Here is a 17,172-nt window from a genome sequence, read left to right as displayed (position 1 = left end):
ACTGCTACATTAGAGTTTCATTTAATTATTTTTTAAAGAGCATTTTTATAGAATATGGAATCTGTGTCACAAGAAGCTCCCCCTACAAAAATTTGTCCAATGTTATCTTATCCATTAAAAATGCTGTTTTAATTTCCTTCAAGCAACGCTTATAAGCTTTAAAAATTTGTCTCCCATCCCTGAATAATCTATCTATCCTCTCAATAGCACTTTATACAACTGTTACTAATGTTCATTTTATTATTGATATTTATATAATTCAGTACTATTGTAAAGTAACATTTTTAGAGGCAAAGGCGTCCTTCACTTTTCTCCATCCAACATTAACAAATTTTACCTCTTCATTTTATGGGGTTTTATGTGTGATCCAGAAAGTATTAACCTGGTTAGCTGTACCTTTAGAACATTCTATCTTAAATGCTACACCGGGACTTATCAAAGATATAAACATACCAATTTTTACTCTTCCTCGCTCAGGACCTTCACCCATAACTAAAATATTAGCAGGTTTCTGTGGAAAAAAAAATACAATACATATACCAAGATAAACCTAAACATTTGTGCCTAAAATTAGCAGTTTTATTTTTCCAATTTTAAACCAAAATGCAGTGGAATGTCATTAATAGTGCCTGTGGATTATTAGTTTGCTGTAAGGTCATATGGCTGACCAAATCAATTTTCTTCCCCGTCTTACATTTTCTTCCTCTTAGAAGAGCTTCCTTTCAATAACTTTCCATACCATGCTCTTCTTTCAGATGAGCAGTGTCATTACAGAATTCACCTGGGGAAAATGTTGGCTCACTTATTTCCAATTACAAAAAGCAATCAATGAAATATTTTGCATATCTTCCTAGATGATACTATATGAACATTTAGATTCTACACAAAACGTTTACATTTTGCTCTTAGTGTATCAATTCAGCCACTATAAGAGTGGCTTATAAGAGTTTATTCTGAAACTACCACATCTGCAAAGGCAATGTTTATAAGAATTGCCTTTGCAGATATAGTAGTTTCAGAATGTGAGAAGCAAACATTGATACAATTGCTTTTGAAGCTGTATAGAGCTACACCAAAACTACATTTGCTGTTTTCTTATAAGGTTTATAAACCTATATAAAATAACCATTAATCATCAAATTTAGCCAATGATGATGTGTAGAGTAGTATATATCCAGTTCAAGCCAATTTTTTTTAAAAAACTACTTTTTAAAAAAGGCTTGCATCAACAGCTCAAAGCACACCACTTTGGGCTATTGTTTAAGTGGGCTATTATTTAAGTATGTAGAAAAGGATTTGCTCCATCTGATCAATATTGTCATGTGAAGCAATTATGTGAACACCTATCTGTGATTTTAAGCAAGCATAAAATGTATGCCAGATAAAAGTACTTCAAGGAAGCTTTGATAGATGAATGAAAACATCTTTGATAGGAACAGATGTAATCTAGTACAATCACAGACACATAAATGTGTAAAGAACAAATTCGAAAAAGGGTATGACTCTGGACAGGTTTAAAGATGGCGACAAGGCAGTAAGTTACAGTAAGATGTGTGCTCTTAGCCAGGAAAAATATATAAACTACTTGTGGCACTATCAGGCCATCAGTCTCTTGTAGGGACTGGTACAAGATATTTATGAACAAACAGAGCAGAATATGCAGAATTCTCTTTGATCTAAATTGAAAGAGATCTTATATGCTAACACACTGCGTTTTTGGCAAAGGCAGTATCCAAAAAAGCGTCATCTCCGACTTTATTTATGGCTGGATGCTAGTGTGCTGCCATTATTGAATATATTAAGGGGGCTGATTTGGGGATTCTGGAAGACTGTCATGTCTCACATAATTTCAGTATGCATTTTACCAACTCTGAGCCTTAAGAATGTAGGATTTCCTAACTGCCAGGTTTTCTAGGTAATTATTTCAGGAAGGTCAGCCTGTGCTGCAGCTCTCAACGCCACCTTTCTCCTCTGCATTGCTGCTAATGACACTTAGCATGGCTCAGGGAGTGTGCTACGCAGAGAAGCAACTGCAGGCTACATTAATCTTATTTTTGTCCCCTTTTGAGTATCACTAAATCCATGGGATCATATAGAAGTGAATTTCTCAGATTATGGATCTGCACATATTCCAGGTTTTCAAATATTAGAGAAGAAGGGTCAAGAGCAAGTTTGCATCAAAATCTTAGCTTTTACACTATGGCAAAGTTGTATGCTTAATTCCTTGTAACAATCTAACCACCTTTTACTAAAAATATGGAACAATTACTTCGGTGGAACACAGCTTGCTTCCTTTAGAGTGCATTTCACTAGCTTACAAAGTTTAATATAAGAGTCTCGTCCAGAATCACTTGCTATTCAATAACAGTAATCTGCCAGTATCATCAACCTACCATGATATAAAATACATTTACGGTGGGAGCTATTCTACTGCTATATTAATCAATCAGTTACTTCATATGTAAACAAAGAAACCAAAGTACAGTCATACCTTGGGTTAAAGTTGCTTCAGGTTGAGTGTTTTCGGGTTGTGATGCACGGCGACCCAGAAATAATGGAACACGATACTTCCGGGTTTTGCTGCTCGCGCATGCACAGATGCTCAAAATGACGTCACGCACATGCGCAGAAGCAGCAAATCAAGACCCGCGCATGTGCAGACGCGGGTTGTGCTCTCTTCAGGATGCAAACAGGGCTCCGGAACGGATCCCGTTTGCATCCAGAGGTACCACTGTAATCAAAATACAGCATTTCTATATACTTCTGGTCTGGAACCTCTAGTCAAGGATCCTCAGACACCCAGGACCTCTACCCACACTAAGCTGTTTCCAGCTTCCAAGCATTTAACAAGCTCTGGCTAGTAACAATTCAATCTGCCACACTGCGGCAACTTCTAGAAAAATTAAGCCTACCCAGATGCTTAGAAAGTTGATGTCAATTTAATCTGTTTTAGTATTTTTTGAATGTTTTAAAGTAGGGTTGTGATTTTTCCTTGATCTTGCTGTTGTTTCTTTTGTAAAACTTTTTGAAGTGGGAGGGGGTTACAGTCAAGAGGTATCTAAATTTTATGAAATAAACACACACACACACACACACACACACACACACAACTTCAAAAAGGAAAAAGCAGTGTGAACCCAAAATGGCAGTATCAGCAAAGTACTGTCTCAGAATAGAATAGTATTTTCTTCTCAATGCAGAAACTAATAGCAGTTCATCTTTCTACTCTCTTGCTTGCTATTCAGTACTCCTTTAGGAATTGAAGTGTGGCACTTGCAGTCTACTCCTGTTCACTTTTCTAGCAAGCCGGACATGCCTTCTATGTGGATCTATTTCATTCTTCCGCTGCCCCAGTTCTCCATTTGTCTACCTTTCCCAACTGTCAGCACTTTGCATTCTGTGACACTGAACATAGTTCGCTTTCACTAGGCGGTTTGGTGGGAATTGCTCCCCTTAGCCCCCCCCTCCAATATTTTGTTTTTATGCGGTAAACCTTGGAGTATATCAAGAGCCCCCTGCCCCCCGTTGTTCTGCTTTGGCTAAACAGCATGTGAGTTTGCTACTGGTATTAATACACAATGTCAACAGGTGTGGGATCACTTATCCCAACTTTACAAATTTGGAAAATTATGGTGAGAGAAAATTTGACATCATACTTTAAATTAATCCAGCACTTTAAGCAACGTAAGAACTTAGTTCACAGAAAGGAGGAGGAAGACCAGCATGGCACACAGAAAGAGTAGCTATGAGGGAAATAAGCTTAATGATGGAGCAGCATGGAATAGAAACACCATAAAATAGTAAAGAGAAACTGGTGAGAACCAAGATAAAAGCTTAACTATAAAGAATGAAGATGTTAAAAGTCATTAAGTAAAAGATATATGCTACAGATAGCACCAGGCTTTCCACCAACATACAGTGTTATCAACTAATTAGAAAACACAAGTAAGTAGAATTTCTGAAGCGCAATAATTGGGTTTTTTTAGTTGAACATTTTAAAATATGCCTAAGGTACATAGTACAGAAATGCTGCACCTACACAGATACAAAATACACTATATTTTGTTTTGTAACCAGCTGCTTTAGCTTGGTGAGAGTCTAACTTCAAATACTCTGAAAGCAATCACAGAGGTTGAGTTGCCAGTTTACTTAAACAACTTGAAGCAACACAGAATATTAAAATCAGCATATAGTGCAACATGAAAGGCTGTCACTTTGATATGGGATTACAGATCACAGGAAATAGGTCACATGAATCTTCTAGACAATTACATTTCTAAGGACTAGAAAATGCTATGGAAAAATAATTCCCCCCCAAGTTAAACCAATGCTTCATTTTTAATAAGTATAAATAAACCAAAGGACTAACCTTTGGTTAGTTATATGGAAAACATGGGGCTAAGCCTTGAGCCAAAAGCAGCTTGGATATATCTGATTTGTTAAATGAATTTTTGTAGATGTACATTTGAGGAAAATTAATTTTTTACTCTGAGTTTAACTAGAGCTTCTGCATTTGCTACAAAACCCCAAATAGTCTAAATCTAATATGATTAAAGTATAATTTAATTTTCTAGTACTTGAAAAAGTCTGAATAGCTTAGACAAATACTGTCTGACTTTCCTAGTTAAAAAATTAAGGTGTGATTTCTTGTATCAAAGCCTGAGTCCCTCAATGAGCTTTGATTTGTCTGTGATACTAATGGTCCTAGACCATTAAGATACAAACAAATTTCTAATATTATGAGCACACCCTGGATTGTTTCAGTCAAAGACCAATTATGCACTGCCCATCACACTTTAGTGCAGTTACTTTGTTTGATCACAACACATTTGCCATTCGATCCAAGCCAAGCCAAGCCAAATGATTGTTTGCCTTGCCCTTCAAAGCAGGATTGTTTCCAGCTCTGTAGGCTTACAGTTAAGTCCAGAAAAAGCAAAGCCTGCCTAAGTTTTTTATTGAACTGGGTGGAATTCAACTTTACTGTCTTTCAATGCAAACTGTATTAAATCCCACCCAAAGTGAGCATACATATGCTGTGGACCATCATTTCCAGTCAAGTAAATTAAGGACTGTGTGAGTCATATTCGTGGCACATCCAATTATTTTACAGATTAGTTCCACCTACTCTGTTCAGGGCTTCTGCCACTTTAATCTTCACGCTTAATACTTTCTCACTTCATTCCTTGTAGTGAAAACTTGGTATGATTCAAACTATACACTGCAGACTTACTTCTGCTCATACTTCAGAGGTCAGGTGCTTGTTAGTAATCTAACCTTTCTTGTTTGGCTGTATATCACTATAATATGGTTGGACTGTTAAACCTCTGGGTGATACTCTACCAAATTTTGCTCAGAGTGGACCTAACATCAAGTTCATTAATTTAAATGAATATGCGCAGAGTAATGGTTAGTTGAATACTACCCTCAGTCTTCAGAATATTTTACTGGCGATGTGGAAGTTGAAGAAGCAAAGTTAGTTTGTACCTACATACCAACTATCCATTAACTTCTGATACAGTACAATATATATTGCAGTGCCTCTCTGCCTTTCCTACCCTGCTGGGAAGCACAGTTTCCACGTCATTTTTGATAAGCAGTCACAAAGCTCTCTGAATGAAGCAGTCTCTGGCAGATTATACACACAAAGACAGCCTGATTTCTAAGAACTGCCTAATGAATTGTAGCCACAAATCTTATAGCTTGTGGAGAACATTATGTCTTGGAAAATCTAGTTCCAATACTTGGTGACCGCATAGGTTAACACAGACAGAAAGGAAAAACTTTAGATGCAATTTATGAACACCAGCAGAAATGAATATAGCTAGACGGGTTCAACTACAATCTTAGGGTGGGTTCTGAAATCCAAAATTTGCTCCAAATGTGCAAAAATGTCACAGACTGCTAAGAGTCGTAAGTACGTTTTTGCACCAATTTAATCCTTGTTTATATGGGACGCGGGTGGCGCTGTGGGTTAAACCACAGAGCGTAGGACTTGCTGATCAGAAGGTTGGCAGTTCGAATCTCCGCGACGGGGTGAGCTCCCGCTCGGTCCCTGCTCCTGCCAACCTAGCAGTTTGAAAGCACGTCAAAGTGCAAGTAGATAAATAGGTACCGCTCCAGCGGGAAGGTAAACGGCGTTTCCGTGCGCTGCTCTGGTTTGCCAGAAGCGGCTTAGTCATGCTGGCCACATGACCCGGAAGCTGTACGCCGGCTCCCTCGGCCAATAAAGCGAGATGAGCGCCACAACCCCAGAGTTGGTCACGACTGGATCTAATGGTCAGGGGTCCCTTTACCTTTACCTAAGCCTTGTTTACTATTCAAAGTTTAGAGACTGCCAATCCATGCTTGGTGTGTTACTGTGCTCTATTCTATTTTTAGAGTCTCATCTGATGATTATTTTGCAATAGGCAATGCAGCCCATTTCTTGTATCTAATTTCATCACATGGATGACATTGGTCATACAAAATGGCCAGGTATATATAAAATGAGCAAGAAGTTCCAAGCTCCAAATGCTGTTTTATGGATTTGGGACTCAGCAGCAATTCTCTAAATCCCTTCTTTCAGTAACATTTTCTTGCTCCTATGGTTGCTTTGCAGCACCTCTAAACTTCAAATGAGCAGAGGCCACCAGTACATTTCATAACAGCCCAATAGAGGTAGCTGCTAGTCTAGACCATACTCAAAACAACTGACCTACTAGGCTCTAATAAATTTACCCATCTCTTGAGACATCCACTTCTGTTTTCCACATACTGGCAAATATTTACAATGGGAAACTTTGGTTTCTGATTAATAATTTCATGCATGATATTAACTTTGATAGAAACAATTATCCACTTTTGGTACTGTTTGAGCAATGGCTGTGTATATACAAATAAATGCAGCCTTGAATTTGAAACAAATAAGAAATCCTTCCTCACAAGCTGATAGGGCGTTGAACACAAAGAGGTTAATCCAGTCAACAGTAGGCTCAGAAATCAGACAGAGGAATGAAACAAGCTCTTATGTTCTCCAGGAATTCACACATAGGCACCATGGCCACAGTGGGCTGGATCAAACATACACCATCCAACTGTTTACTCCAACACCCAAGTTTGCTTGAATATTTTAGTCCACCAAGGATTAATATTATGTAGGGACAACACTGTAACCTGTTTATACTGGCACTGCCTGAAACATCTATTGGGCAAAGGAATGAAAGAATGTGGTAACAATGAAGTACCTTTCTATCCAATGAAAGGGCCTGACGTCCAGAAAAACAAAGAAGCCCTCACCCCCACCCCAAAATATGATCTTATTAGGCTTCCGCAAGGTAAGTTAATGCTCATTAGCTTAGGAAAATATACAAATTTGTGGGGGAGGGTCTTCTATGGCAATTAGGCAAAACAGTACCACCATGTTCAGAGGCACTCAATTTCAGACTGCCAGATGCTAAGGGCAAACATCATAGATGGCTATCTCTACCATTCTGGTTGTGAATCTTTAAGAGCTATCTGGCTAGCAATTACCATATATAGCAACAGTGGTAAACTGTATTGGGAATGGGAAGCTGTGGTCCTCCAGGTGTTCTGAACTACAACACCTATCATCCTTTATCACTGACCATGTTGGCTAGGGCTGATAAGAATTAAGAGTTTAATAACATCTGGAGGGCCACAGGTTCTCCATCCCTGAACTAGACAGCTCTCTGGTCTGACCCACTAAGGCAATTCTTAGATTCTTAAAAAGCTTGCACAGAAAATTAGACTTGTTAAATATTTCCCCCATAAAATCCGAGAGTTTCAAATATGCAGTCATGCTTAATTTTGCTCTTAATGTGCTCTGTTTGCTAAAGAGGCAATGTAAAAGCACCTATGGGAAGAGGCCATTTTCTTTTCCAGGTAACAGAAATACACATTATTCATTAGACATTTATAGTGCCAAATTACAAATTAAAACAAATCATTAGTGCCTCGGTACCTGATATCCTCTATGAAACACCACCACTACATATAAGCCTTATACCCATTTCTAATCCCCACTGTAGATCTACTTACCAAATCCCTGTGTAACACCCAGTTAGCATGTAGGTAATGAATACCATCTAGGATTTGATATAATAGAGATTTCACCATTCCCCGAGGTAACTGAACTGGCTTCTTGTTTGCTTTAGAAGCTCTGTGAAACTTTATTATGTGCTGAAAAATAGAAAACAAGCATAGTTAATAATGACTGGTACAAATATTTTGAGGCAATGCTTCAGCAAATAAAATCCTCCTGGGTTCATTAACCAGTATGGCATTTCTTGGGATTTGAACAAAATCATGTATAATTCTCCACAGAATTAACCACCCCCCGTTTAGTTAAGCACTGTGTTCATGTTTAGTGCTTTAGCTTCATATTACTATTATCTTCTCATCTTAATTTTATCTATCTTGTATACCACATTGTGTTAGTATTATACTCTCTTCACACTCACAAACCCCTTTTGCCATCTTTTGATTATTTAATAGGGTGTTTTATCATTTTTAATAAGATTTGAGTGCTTTTTCATAATGCAATAAGAAAAGAAACTAAACAAAAACACGAGAGACCATATCTTGAAGACTTCATTCTAAAATTGTATTTCTCTATTCACACTATAAAGATTTGACTACTGTATAACCATGTTAAAAAATGAAAAACTATTCATACGGTAAAGGTCAAATATATACCTGAAACATGATTTGTTCAGGAGCTTCACAAGCAGACCTGCACACATTTATAATGCTATGAATCTATGCATTTCCACCTTATCAACTGTACAGCCATTTTTTACTCATAAACTAAAGTTTCCAGCAAAATTTAAGTCTAAAAGAAAAACACTTTTAAACAATTTTTTAGTCCATCTCTTTATAATTTCATCCATCTTAACAATCTGACCCAAGCTTACTGATAGCAATAACAATAATAAAGTCTTTAAAGTTCATCCATCAGGGATCAGAGTTCCTTTAACTTCTTTGGATACTGCATACATATTGTTTAAGGGTCCAACATTTCTCATCTGATCCTTGAAACTAAGGCTCAAGTTAAAATCTAAGAATTATATTTTATAAGACCAACTACTGTAAAAATAGAGAAAGAGAAGTAAGACTTTATAAAGAACCACTATGAAAGCGATTAACATTTTTCTTGGGGCCTTTGTGAGGAAGAACACATACAAACCATGCAGGAGATAAAAAATAAGTGTTCTTCTCATGTTTGCATCCATACATTATGCTGGAATTGCCAAGTACCATGCAAATATGAACAGACAGGTGTCTAAATTGTGGGATATACAACCAACATGCTTAAATCTAATTAATGCATGAAGGCCTGCCAGGCTTAGCTAGGTCATACTCCCTCAGCCTTGGAAGAAAGGGCTACCAAACTCTGTTCTCTTTTTCCTTTCCATCATGCGAACCCAACCATTAAGAATGCTTAAGTTGGATGCTCCAAGCTTGGACTGTGTGGCTTTAGCAAGCCATCTTTGTGTATCAATAAAAATAATTTAGAAACCCATACCATTTTGGAAAATAAGTTGTGCTGCCTGTTTTTTATTGCTGCTGCATGGAAAAGAACATGAATATGACGTTTAAGGAGTTTGTAAGTATGCTAAGGGAAGTGGAGAACTTTGGAAGAAGCTTAAAAGGGGTTATTTTAAAGGTCTAACAGCCTATATTTCCACAGTTTACTTTGCTGAATGTTTTGTGATTTTAAACATCTGCTGGGGCTCTCTCACCAAAGAGTACCGTATTTTTCCATGTATAAGACCAGGGGTCAGCCAACTTTTTCAGCAGAGGGCCGGCCCACTATCCCTCAGACGTGGGGGTCAGACTATATTTTGGAGGGGGGGAAATGAATGAATTCCAATGCCCCACAAATTACCCAGAGATGCATTTTAAATAAAAGGACACATTCTACCCATGTAAAAACACCAGGCAGGCCCCTCAAATAACGCAGAGATACATTTGTACACGGAAAAATCCAGGGAATTCTCCTTTTATTCTTTAACAAATCACTACTAAAAACCCAACATAAATGAGGCTCCTCAAAATAAGGTCCAGCAACTGGGTCAATTAAGCCCTTTGAAGGATGGTATTAGAGCTGCTTAGGACTTAAGAACCACTTTCAGGCAGATTAGCCCAACCACATACATTCCCTTCTCCAAATCATCCCTCTGGCCAAACTAGTTGCTGACCCAGGCTCAAAGAACAACATCATGTAATTTTTGTGCTCATTAATACTTGGTACCAACTTCTTTTCTTTTAGGCACAAGCAAAAACTTCACCAGGCATTGAAAAGTATTTCTTGGGTTCTATTATTTTTTTAAAAGCAACAACAACAATGCCAACGGTTAATTGTGCTGTTATATGCTGATTGTTTTGTTTGCATTTATTGATGTTTATTTAAAACATTTTAAGGCAGTGTGATTCTTCATGTTCATAGTCCGTGACATTTAACTGATGCAGAATGCTTAAATATACAGTGGAAAAGAGGAGAGTTTCCCACACAGAAAACTGCCATGTTTGAAGCGATGTGTGAAGTTGCCCCAAATCAAGGACAAATGTGTATTTCAAAGAATGAAAATGAAAGGAACACTGTGTACTATGGAGCGGTTTACACATCACTTGGGTCTTTTTCTTTCCTTGTAGCATGCTTCAGAGATGAGCAATCTGCTGCAGAACCAATTTATTGGTTTCCAAACAATAGTAACCATAGCCCATTACCTGCTAACAAACAGACTTCCTTACCCAAAGGTCATGTTCCGCATAGTCAAAGAGAAGCCACACTTTTCTGTCAGCATGAGACAGAAACACTTTTTGCAGAGAAATTACATTTGGATGTTTCAGCTCCCGAAGCAGCTGTAAAACAAATGCTATCCATTAGGAAGGTGTTCACACACAAGCCAGAAAATAGAATCGACAATTCTTTTTATAATTTTAAGTTCTTTAAATATGCTGGTTTTTCAGAATTTATCTTTGATGCTCTTAATCCACAACAAAGAATGAATGAACAAAAGAAAAGAAAAAAGAATATGGGCTTCATTTTAATTAAGGTGGTATAAAGAGTTTATGCCTATAAAGACATAAACCAGACTACAACTAGGTCAAATGTACCTCCCTCAGGATGCAATGATGCTACTGAAATTATGCTTATACAAATCATGGCATTATGCACTAATCAACTGCATTTTCCATATAGCATCACACAAAGCTCCTGTATAACAAATCAGACAATTGTACACACTCACTGGCAGAAACTCTCTGGGGTTTCAGACAAGGGGTCTTTCCCAATCCTACCTGGAGATGCAGTGAATTGAATTGTATTTTAATATAAAGCTTTTAGATGCAATATATACTGTATCTTCCATATATGAAAATGTGTTGCATGTGGCCATAAATGAAATTATATTCACTAATGAAAAAGGCTTAATTTACCATTAAAATTACTTACTGCTATTTCTCTGCATGCAGACATAGAAATTCCAGTACCTTCTATTTGCTTTAGAGCGTAATCTTTATCATCTTTCCTGTGAAAGAGAGAACAATCTTCAAAAAGTGCACTGTAAATGCAAAAGTAGCCTTATGAGCACTATTTAGAATCAAACACACAATTAATCGTTTGGAATGGGAACAGAAACCAAGCAAGTATAGGAAAAATATTTAGAGTTGAATTTCAAACTGAATACATGAGAGTCCAATCCGACCACAAAACTTCCCACCCCAGAAAGAAGTATTTGTCCTGAAAAACACTTATGCTGAATCATTCATAATTTTCTAACAAATAAAAGCGGAAAAAAGCAGTGCATAGACATGACTTTTGTGGTCGTCTCTGCTTTTATTAGCAATGCAGTCTCTCATTTTCTAAGTGCTTTGACTTCATAGTTCTCTGGAGTAGCATTTAAATTGGATTTCATAGCAGAACACTCACCACACAGGTCATTCCAGGAATTCAGCTTTTGCAGTGTTAAGATATTTTACAGCTTTCACAAAGTCAAAGTTTGATAAGGGAACTAAGCCAGGTAAGAATGGGATAAATTTGTCTAACTGGGGTCCAGGGAACAGACACTGCTGCATTGCTGAGACAGGGTGGATGTGGGATCAAATAATGAATTTATTCCCAGTCACTCAGATATAAACACATACTTTAAATTTCCTTGGAAGTAAACAAACTGGTTCTGCAAAATTTAGTTGCATCTTTGCTCACATTTTATGGCATATGCTTAAACTTCACCCCAATATGGCCTAGATCCAGAAATCTAATGAGTGCGACTCACAAGTCACTTTGTTGGGGACAGGAAGTTATTTGCTCATTTTCTCTTCTTCTTTTAGCCCCCAAAGGCTAGGGGACCCTTTAGGACAGTGTGGAAGGTGACACGGGGTGCTACAGGGAAAATCAGAAACACTATAACCAGAAACAGCCCTCACTGGATCAGAAATACCTGCACAAACAGAAGGACACCTTACACTTGCAGAAAAGCAAGTCTGGATCTGACCCAATGTCTTTACACAGTGCATTTCAGCAGGTTTCCAAGGAAGCTAAAGTTAAAAATATTCAAGTTGCATTTGTTCCTATGGGAGTTAAGCATATGCTATCCAATGCAGTATTTATAAGGATATTTTACGGGAGCTACAAAATGCTTGTTTAACATGACAGCAGAGAACATAGGTAATTCTGAATGCAGAAGCCAAGTGAAGAATAATGGGCAGCAACATCTGAACATTTCCTTCACGCTTTATTTTGAACTTGATGTTTTTGTAGCACTTGGACATGATATTCAAGAAGAAGTGAAGTACTGGGAGGACAAATATAAGTAATGGTCAGTGGCAGTATATGGTTAAGTGTCTGGCATGAGGAGAAAACATGCTAACTTTTAAGGCGCACTGTCGCCTTTTGTAGAGACTCTGAGTAGACTAAGCAAAGTAGGTGCTTCTACGCTGCTGACTGAGTAACAGCTTGTATTCATAGTCATTTATAGACTTTAGCTAGCAAAAATATTATTATTATTTATTAAATGTGTATGCTGCCCTTCATCCGCAGATCTCAGGGCGGTTCACAATAGTAGGAGGCTGCGCAAACAGTTTGTTGGGTTATTGGGATCACTTCCATCCCCGAAGACTGTCAACTCATTTTTCTTCCCCTAACACAGAATCCACAATTCCCAGGATTCTAAACTGGTTGCTAGATTGCAGGCTTCATATCAAATTTCACACAAAGAACTTTAGAAGACTAGAAGCTCAAAATCTGGACAACTATAAGGAAAGAATACTTAATGCCACTGGAAGACATTCAGGTTTTTAATTCTGTCGGAACATTAAACCTGGTTTGGTCAACCTTAATTCCTGGAACCAAGACAGCTACAAATGAATTAAAAGAAGCTCAGGGTGTTGTGTGTGGTTTCCCCATCTTAGCCTCACAGCAGCCCTGTAACTGAGCTCAAGAGACAGAGCAACGGATTAGAATCATAGTAAACTTTATGACTCCCACACGGTAACCACTACATCATAATGGCTCTTGCCTTTGGCAGGATATTACCAATATGTTCTAATACGCTGTTAATTACAAAGTTGCATCAGCCTTGATTAAGGAAACATGCACTTTGCAATCTAATACTTAAAACCATTATCTATCTCACGAAGAGGCAATAATCCAAGATGATTCTGCATCACAGCACTAAATAAAGATGTTCTCCCAGGATGTGGTCACATAGCTTATTACCTTTCCCACCTGCCTTCATACTAACTTTCTGGTATAAATGTAACTTCCTCCACATTGCCTGTTACACAAAGCAAGCACCTGTGGTTTTAAAGCTGCCTTATTGAGAAATGAGATCAGAAATAGGGCTGTCTCTCAGTGCATTTTTCTGACAGAACAGAAAAGCCACAGAAGTGTCACATTAAGTTTCTTTACTCAGTTTGCCAAAAGGCACTACAGTACCTGAAATCACACAAGAAATTTCCGATTTTGAACACAAAAAAAATCAGGTCCCAGAGCACAGCCTGAAAGCACAGAACCCTAAAGTTGCTGAAGTTAAGGAGGTGTCTCTGATCAGTGCCTCAAGAGATTGATGCCTCATGTATGCCACCTTGGGTTCCAGGTTGGAAGAAATGAGAGATATAAATGTATATTTATTAATATTAATAATTATAATTTCCTGGGTGGGATTCTGAATTTTAAATTTAATTTTAAAGAGCGTATGATGGGAAAAGCATATACAACACCCTGAGCTTCTTGGAAGAAGTGAAAGATTTATATGTACAAGATCAATAAAACCCCTGGTGTTTATTTTCTGGTCTTTGCTTAATTAATCTAGGTCTGTTGTAGCTGCTCTTAAATAATATAAGCTAGGACTTGTGATTCTTCATTCTTCCCCCAAATGGATGGTGAGAAACAGAATATTGGCCTTCTAAAACTGCCTTCTTTCTTTTAATTCGCTTGTAGATGTCTTCACTGGAAGTCCATGATTTCTAGCACAATGAGCCAAACTTTTCTTTGACTACTTTCTCAAAAACATGCAGAATTTGATAAACTTATATCATGTCACCTCTTACTTGCCTTTACTCCAGACTAAAATTGTACATAGTTCTGATCATCTCACCTCAAAAATTGTAGTGTTGGGAAAGGTTTCTTCTATGAGGAAAGGTTGCAGCATCCACTACAACCACCAGGTTTCATTCCTAGTCAGTCATCACCAGTTCGGACCACATAAGTGTATGTGTGAAATAAAGCTTTTGCCCCAATATGTATTATTTTATACTTATTTACATTGAATTGCATTTGCCATTTTACTGCCGATTCACTCAGTTTTGAGAGAACCTGTTGAAGCTTTTCACAACTGCTTTTTGCTTAAACCACTTTGAACAACTGCGTATCATTGGCAAATTTTGCTATGTTACTGTTCACACCAAGGCTAAATCATTTATGAACAAGTTAAAAAACAATGGTCCCAATACTAAAACCTAGGGGACTCTACGCTCTACATCCCGTCCATTTACAGTGGTACCTCAGGTTATGGACTTAATTCGTTCCGGAGGTCTGTTCTTAACCTGAAACTGTTCTTAACCTGAAGCACCACTTTAGATAATGGGGCCTCCTGCTGCCGCCGGAGCCCGATTTCTGTTCTCATCCTGAAGCAAAGTTCTTAACCCGAGGTACTATTTCTGGGTTAGTGGAGTCTGTAACCTGAAGCGTATGTAACCCGAGGTACCACTGTATTTCTACTCTTTGTTTCCTGTTTCTTACCTACTTCCAAATCAGTAAGTGGACATCCTCTTACTCATGACTTACTTAGGGGTCTTTGAGAAGGAAGCAAAAGTCTGCCTAAAAGTCATCTGGGAGCAGGAACGGGCGAGAGAAACACACAAACCTAACATTTATTTCTGGCTCTCTGAGACTTGCCTACATAGCACTAAACCAAGTGTGGGGAACTGGATTCAGCCAGTGGGCCAGAGCCACAGCACCACTACTTGTCACTTTGTCAGGTAGGAAGGGCAGTCCACCAGTTGTCAGCAACATTACATCGTATGATGTCAGGTGATTCAACTTCAAAAGGAAAAATCAAGAACTCCAGAAAAAAGTTGTCAAATTCAAATACAACCACTTCCACAAGCATCAGAAGAGAAATAACTAAGTACACAATTTAGACTGCAATCTCAATTATTTTTCAATTAAGCCCCCATGACCTTACCTGCCATGTGCCCAACATCATATGACATCAGGTGATAAGACAGATGGGCGTGGTTTGGGTCAAACTATGCTGTGGACCAAATGGGGAGGTCCGTTTGGCCTCATTAGACTTGGGGGGTAGAGATTCTCAACTGTTGCACTAAAACATGACTGAGTGATTGTTAGCAAGACTTGATTTTTTGCAACTAAACTGACATCTTCACTGTGATAGAGGTTACTGGCTAATGCTCCAATAAGCAAGTTATTTAACATAGAAGAATGTAATGAAACTCTCAAGAACTAGAGAGTGCAACTAATCTGCATGGCATTTTGATCAAGGTAGGTGCTAACTCATAACTGAGGATTAGCTGCACTTAAAGTTTAATGTTCTTATTTTGTAATCTATTGTCTTGAACACTACACTTCAAACTGTATCTGTTAGTTTCATGTAAATGTTAAAAAGCACACAGTTGAAAAGACAACATGAAATCCTGTATACATTTCTCAGAACCACTTTCTGGAATTGCCCTGCAAGACAAAATCAGAACCTCAAAGCCATACAAAAGTCTAGAGAGGAAAGTTCATGTTTAAGTTAACAGATGACCTCATTTATGTAAATATTAAACAAAAAGGGAGGATATTATTGAGAAAGACTTGCACCTGCCCTTGAAAAGAAATCTTGATATTTATTAACTGCTACATAATTGTCACATTTGCAACAATTCTGAGTTCCCAGAAATACATTTTCCCTCTTTTTTTCAACTCCCAGCTCTCATCTCTTTTACTGCTTAGACACAGCTGCTAGTTACTGGACATAGCAGTTCATGTGCATAAGACAAAGACTGTCTTTGTTTAGAGAACACAAATATTCATAGTTTGAGAACTATGCAAACTGTTGATCTTTCTGTTTTCAAGAGAGAATAGGTACTGTCCAAGTATGCCATACCCTGTAGACCCACTGAAATCAATGGACTTAAACTACTCAAGTTCACTGATTTCAGTGGATCTGCTCTGTTTATGGCTAAAGCCGGATAACACCCAAAACAGGGATAGCACCAGGCTTCAGATGGCCAATGCCTCCATCCTTTTTGCAGCATACTCTTTCACCCTGCTACTGCCTATTCTTCCTGCTCTCTGCCTATACCCATTTTACTTAAAGAAAGAGAATTCACTGGTGCAGTAAGCAGCAGCAATGTGGATAGCGTCTTTGCCACCTCCTCAGCACTTGACTCTGAGAAAGGAGCCAAAGGGGTTCTTCTTCAGTGACAGTGAGCCATTCTGGGGGAGGTGACCAGGAGAATACATGTGCCACTGCTAGGGTTCGCCTCAGCAATTAATTTAAATTCCCCCTCTGGTCTTTCTAGCAGTTACGGCAAACCACCGTTGCAGCACAGGCATCTCCCAAAATTTCTGGCTCTGAGAAGGAACCCCTTGACCCCTTCTCAGAGCTGAGGCAAAGCAGCTGAGGGGGCCAGGCAGCAAGCTGGCTGTTGTGGATGCAAGCA

General features: G+C 38.3%; 1 protein-coding gene across 6 annotated transcripts in view; it reads right to left on the bottom strand.

The window, feature by feature from the left end:
- The window catches only part of CDK8 (cyclin dependent kinase 8), a gene marked incomplete at its 5' end in the record, with an annotated part of 40,409 nt that overhangs the window by 14,751 nt on the left and 8,486 nt on the right, over nucleotides 1-17,172 (bottom strand). For 5 of the 6 annotated variants that reach the window (XM_083437158.1, XM_083437159.1, XM_083437162.1 and 2 more), the window contains 4 exons: nucleotides 454-511; nucleotides 8,038-8,178; nucleotides 10,753-10,863; nucleotides 11,456-11,531. In XM_083437158.1, the coding sequence (XP_083293284.1) occupies nucleotides 454-511; nucleotides 8,038-8,178; nucleotides 10,753-10,863; nucleotides 11,456-11,531 (386 nt within the window). Of the gene's footprint in view, nucleotides 1-453; nucleotides 512-8,037; nucleotides 8,179-10,752; nucleotides 10,864-11,455; nucleotides 11,532-17,172 lie in introns of those variants that run through there. The other variant, XM_083437163.1, reaches the window with a different exon arrangement.

The sequence above is a fragment of the Podarcis tiliguerta genome (assembly GCF_965153285.1).
Source record: "Podarcis tiliguerta genome assembly, chromosome: 4".
Classification (NCBI taxonomy): Eukaryota; Metazoa; Chordata; class Lepidosauria; order Squamata; family Lacertidae; genus Podarcis; species Podarcis tiliguerta.
This window is presented reverse-complemented; position numbering and strand designations above follow the sequence as displayed.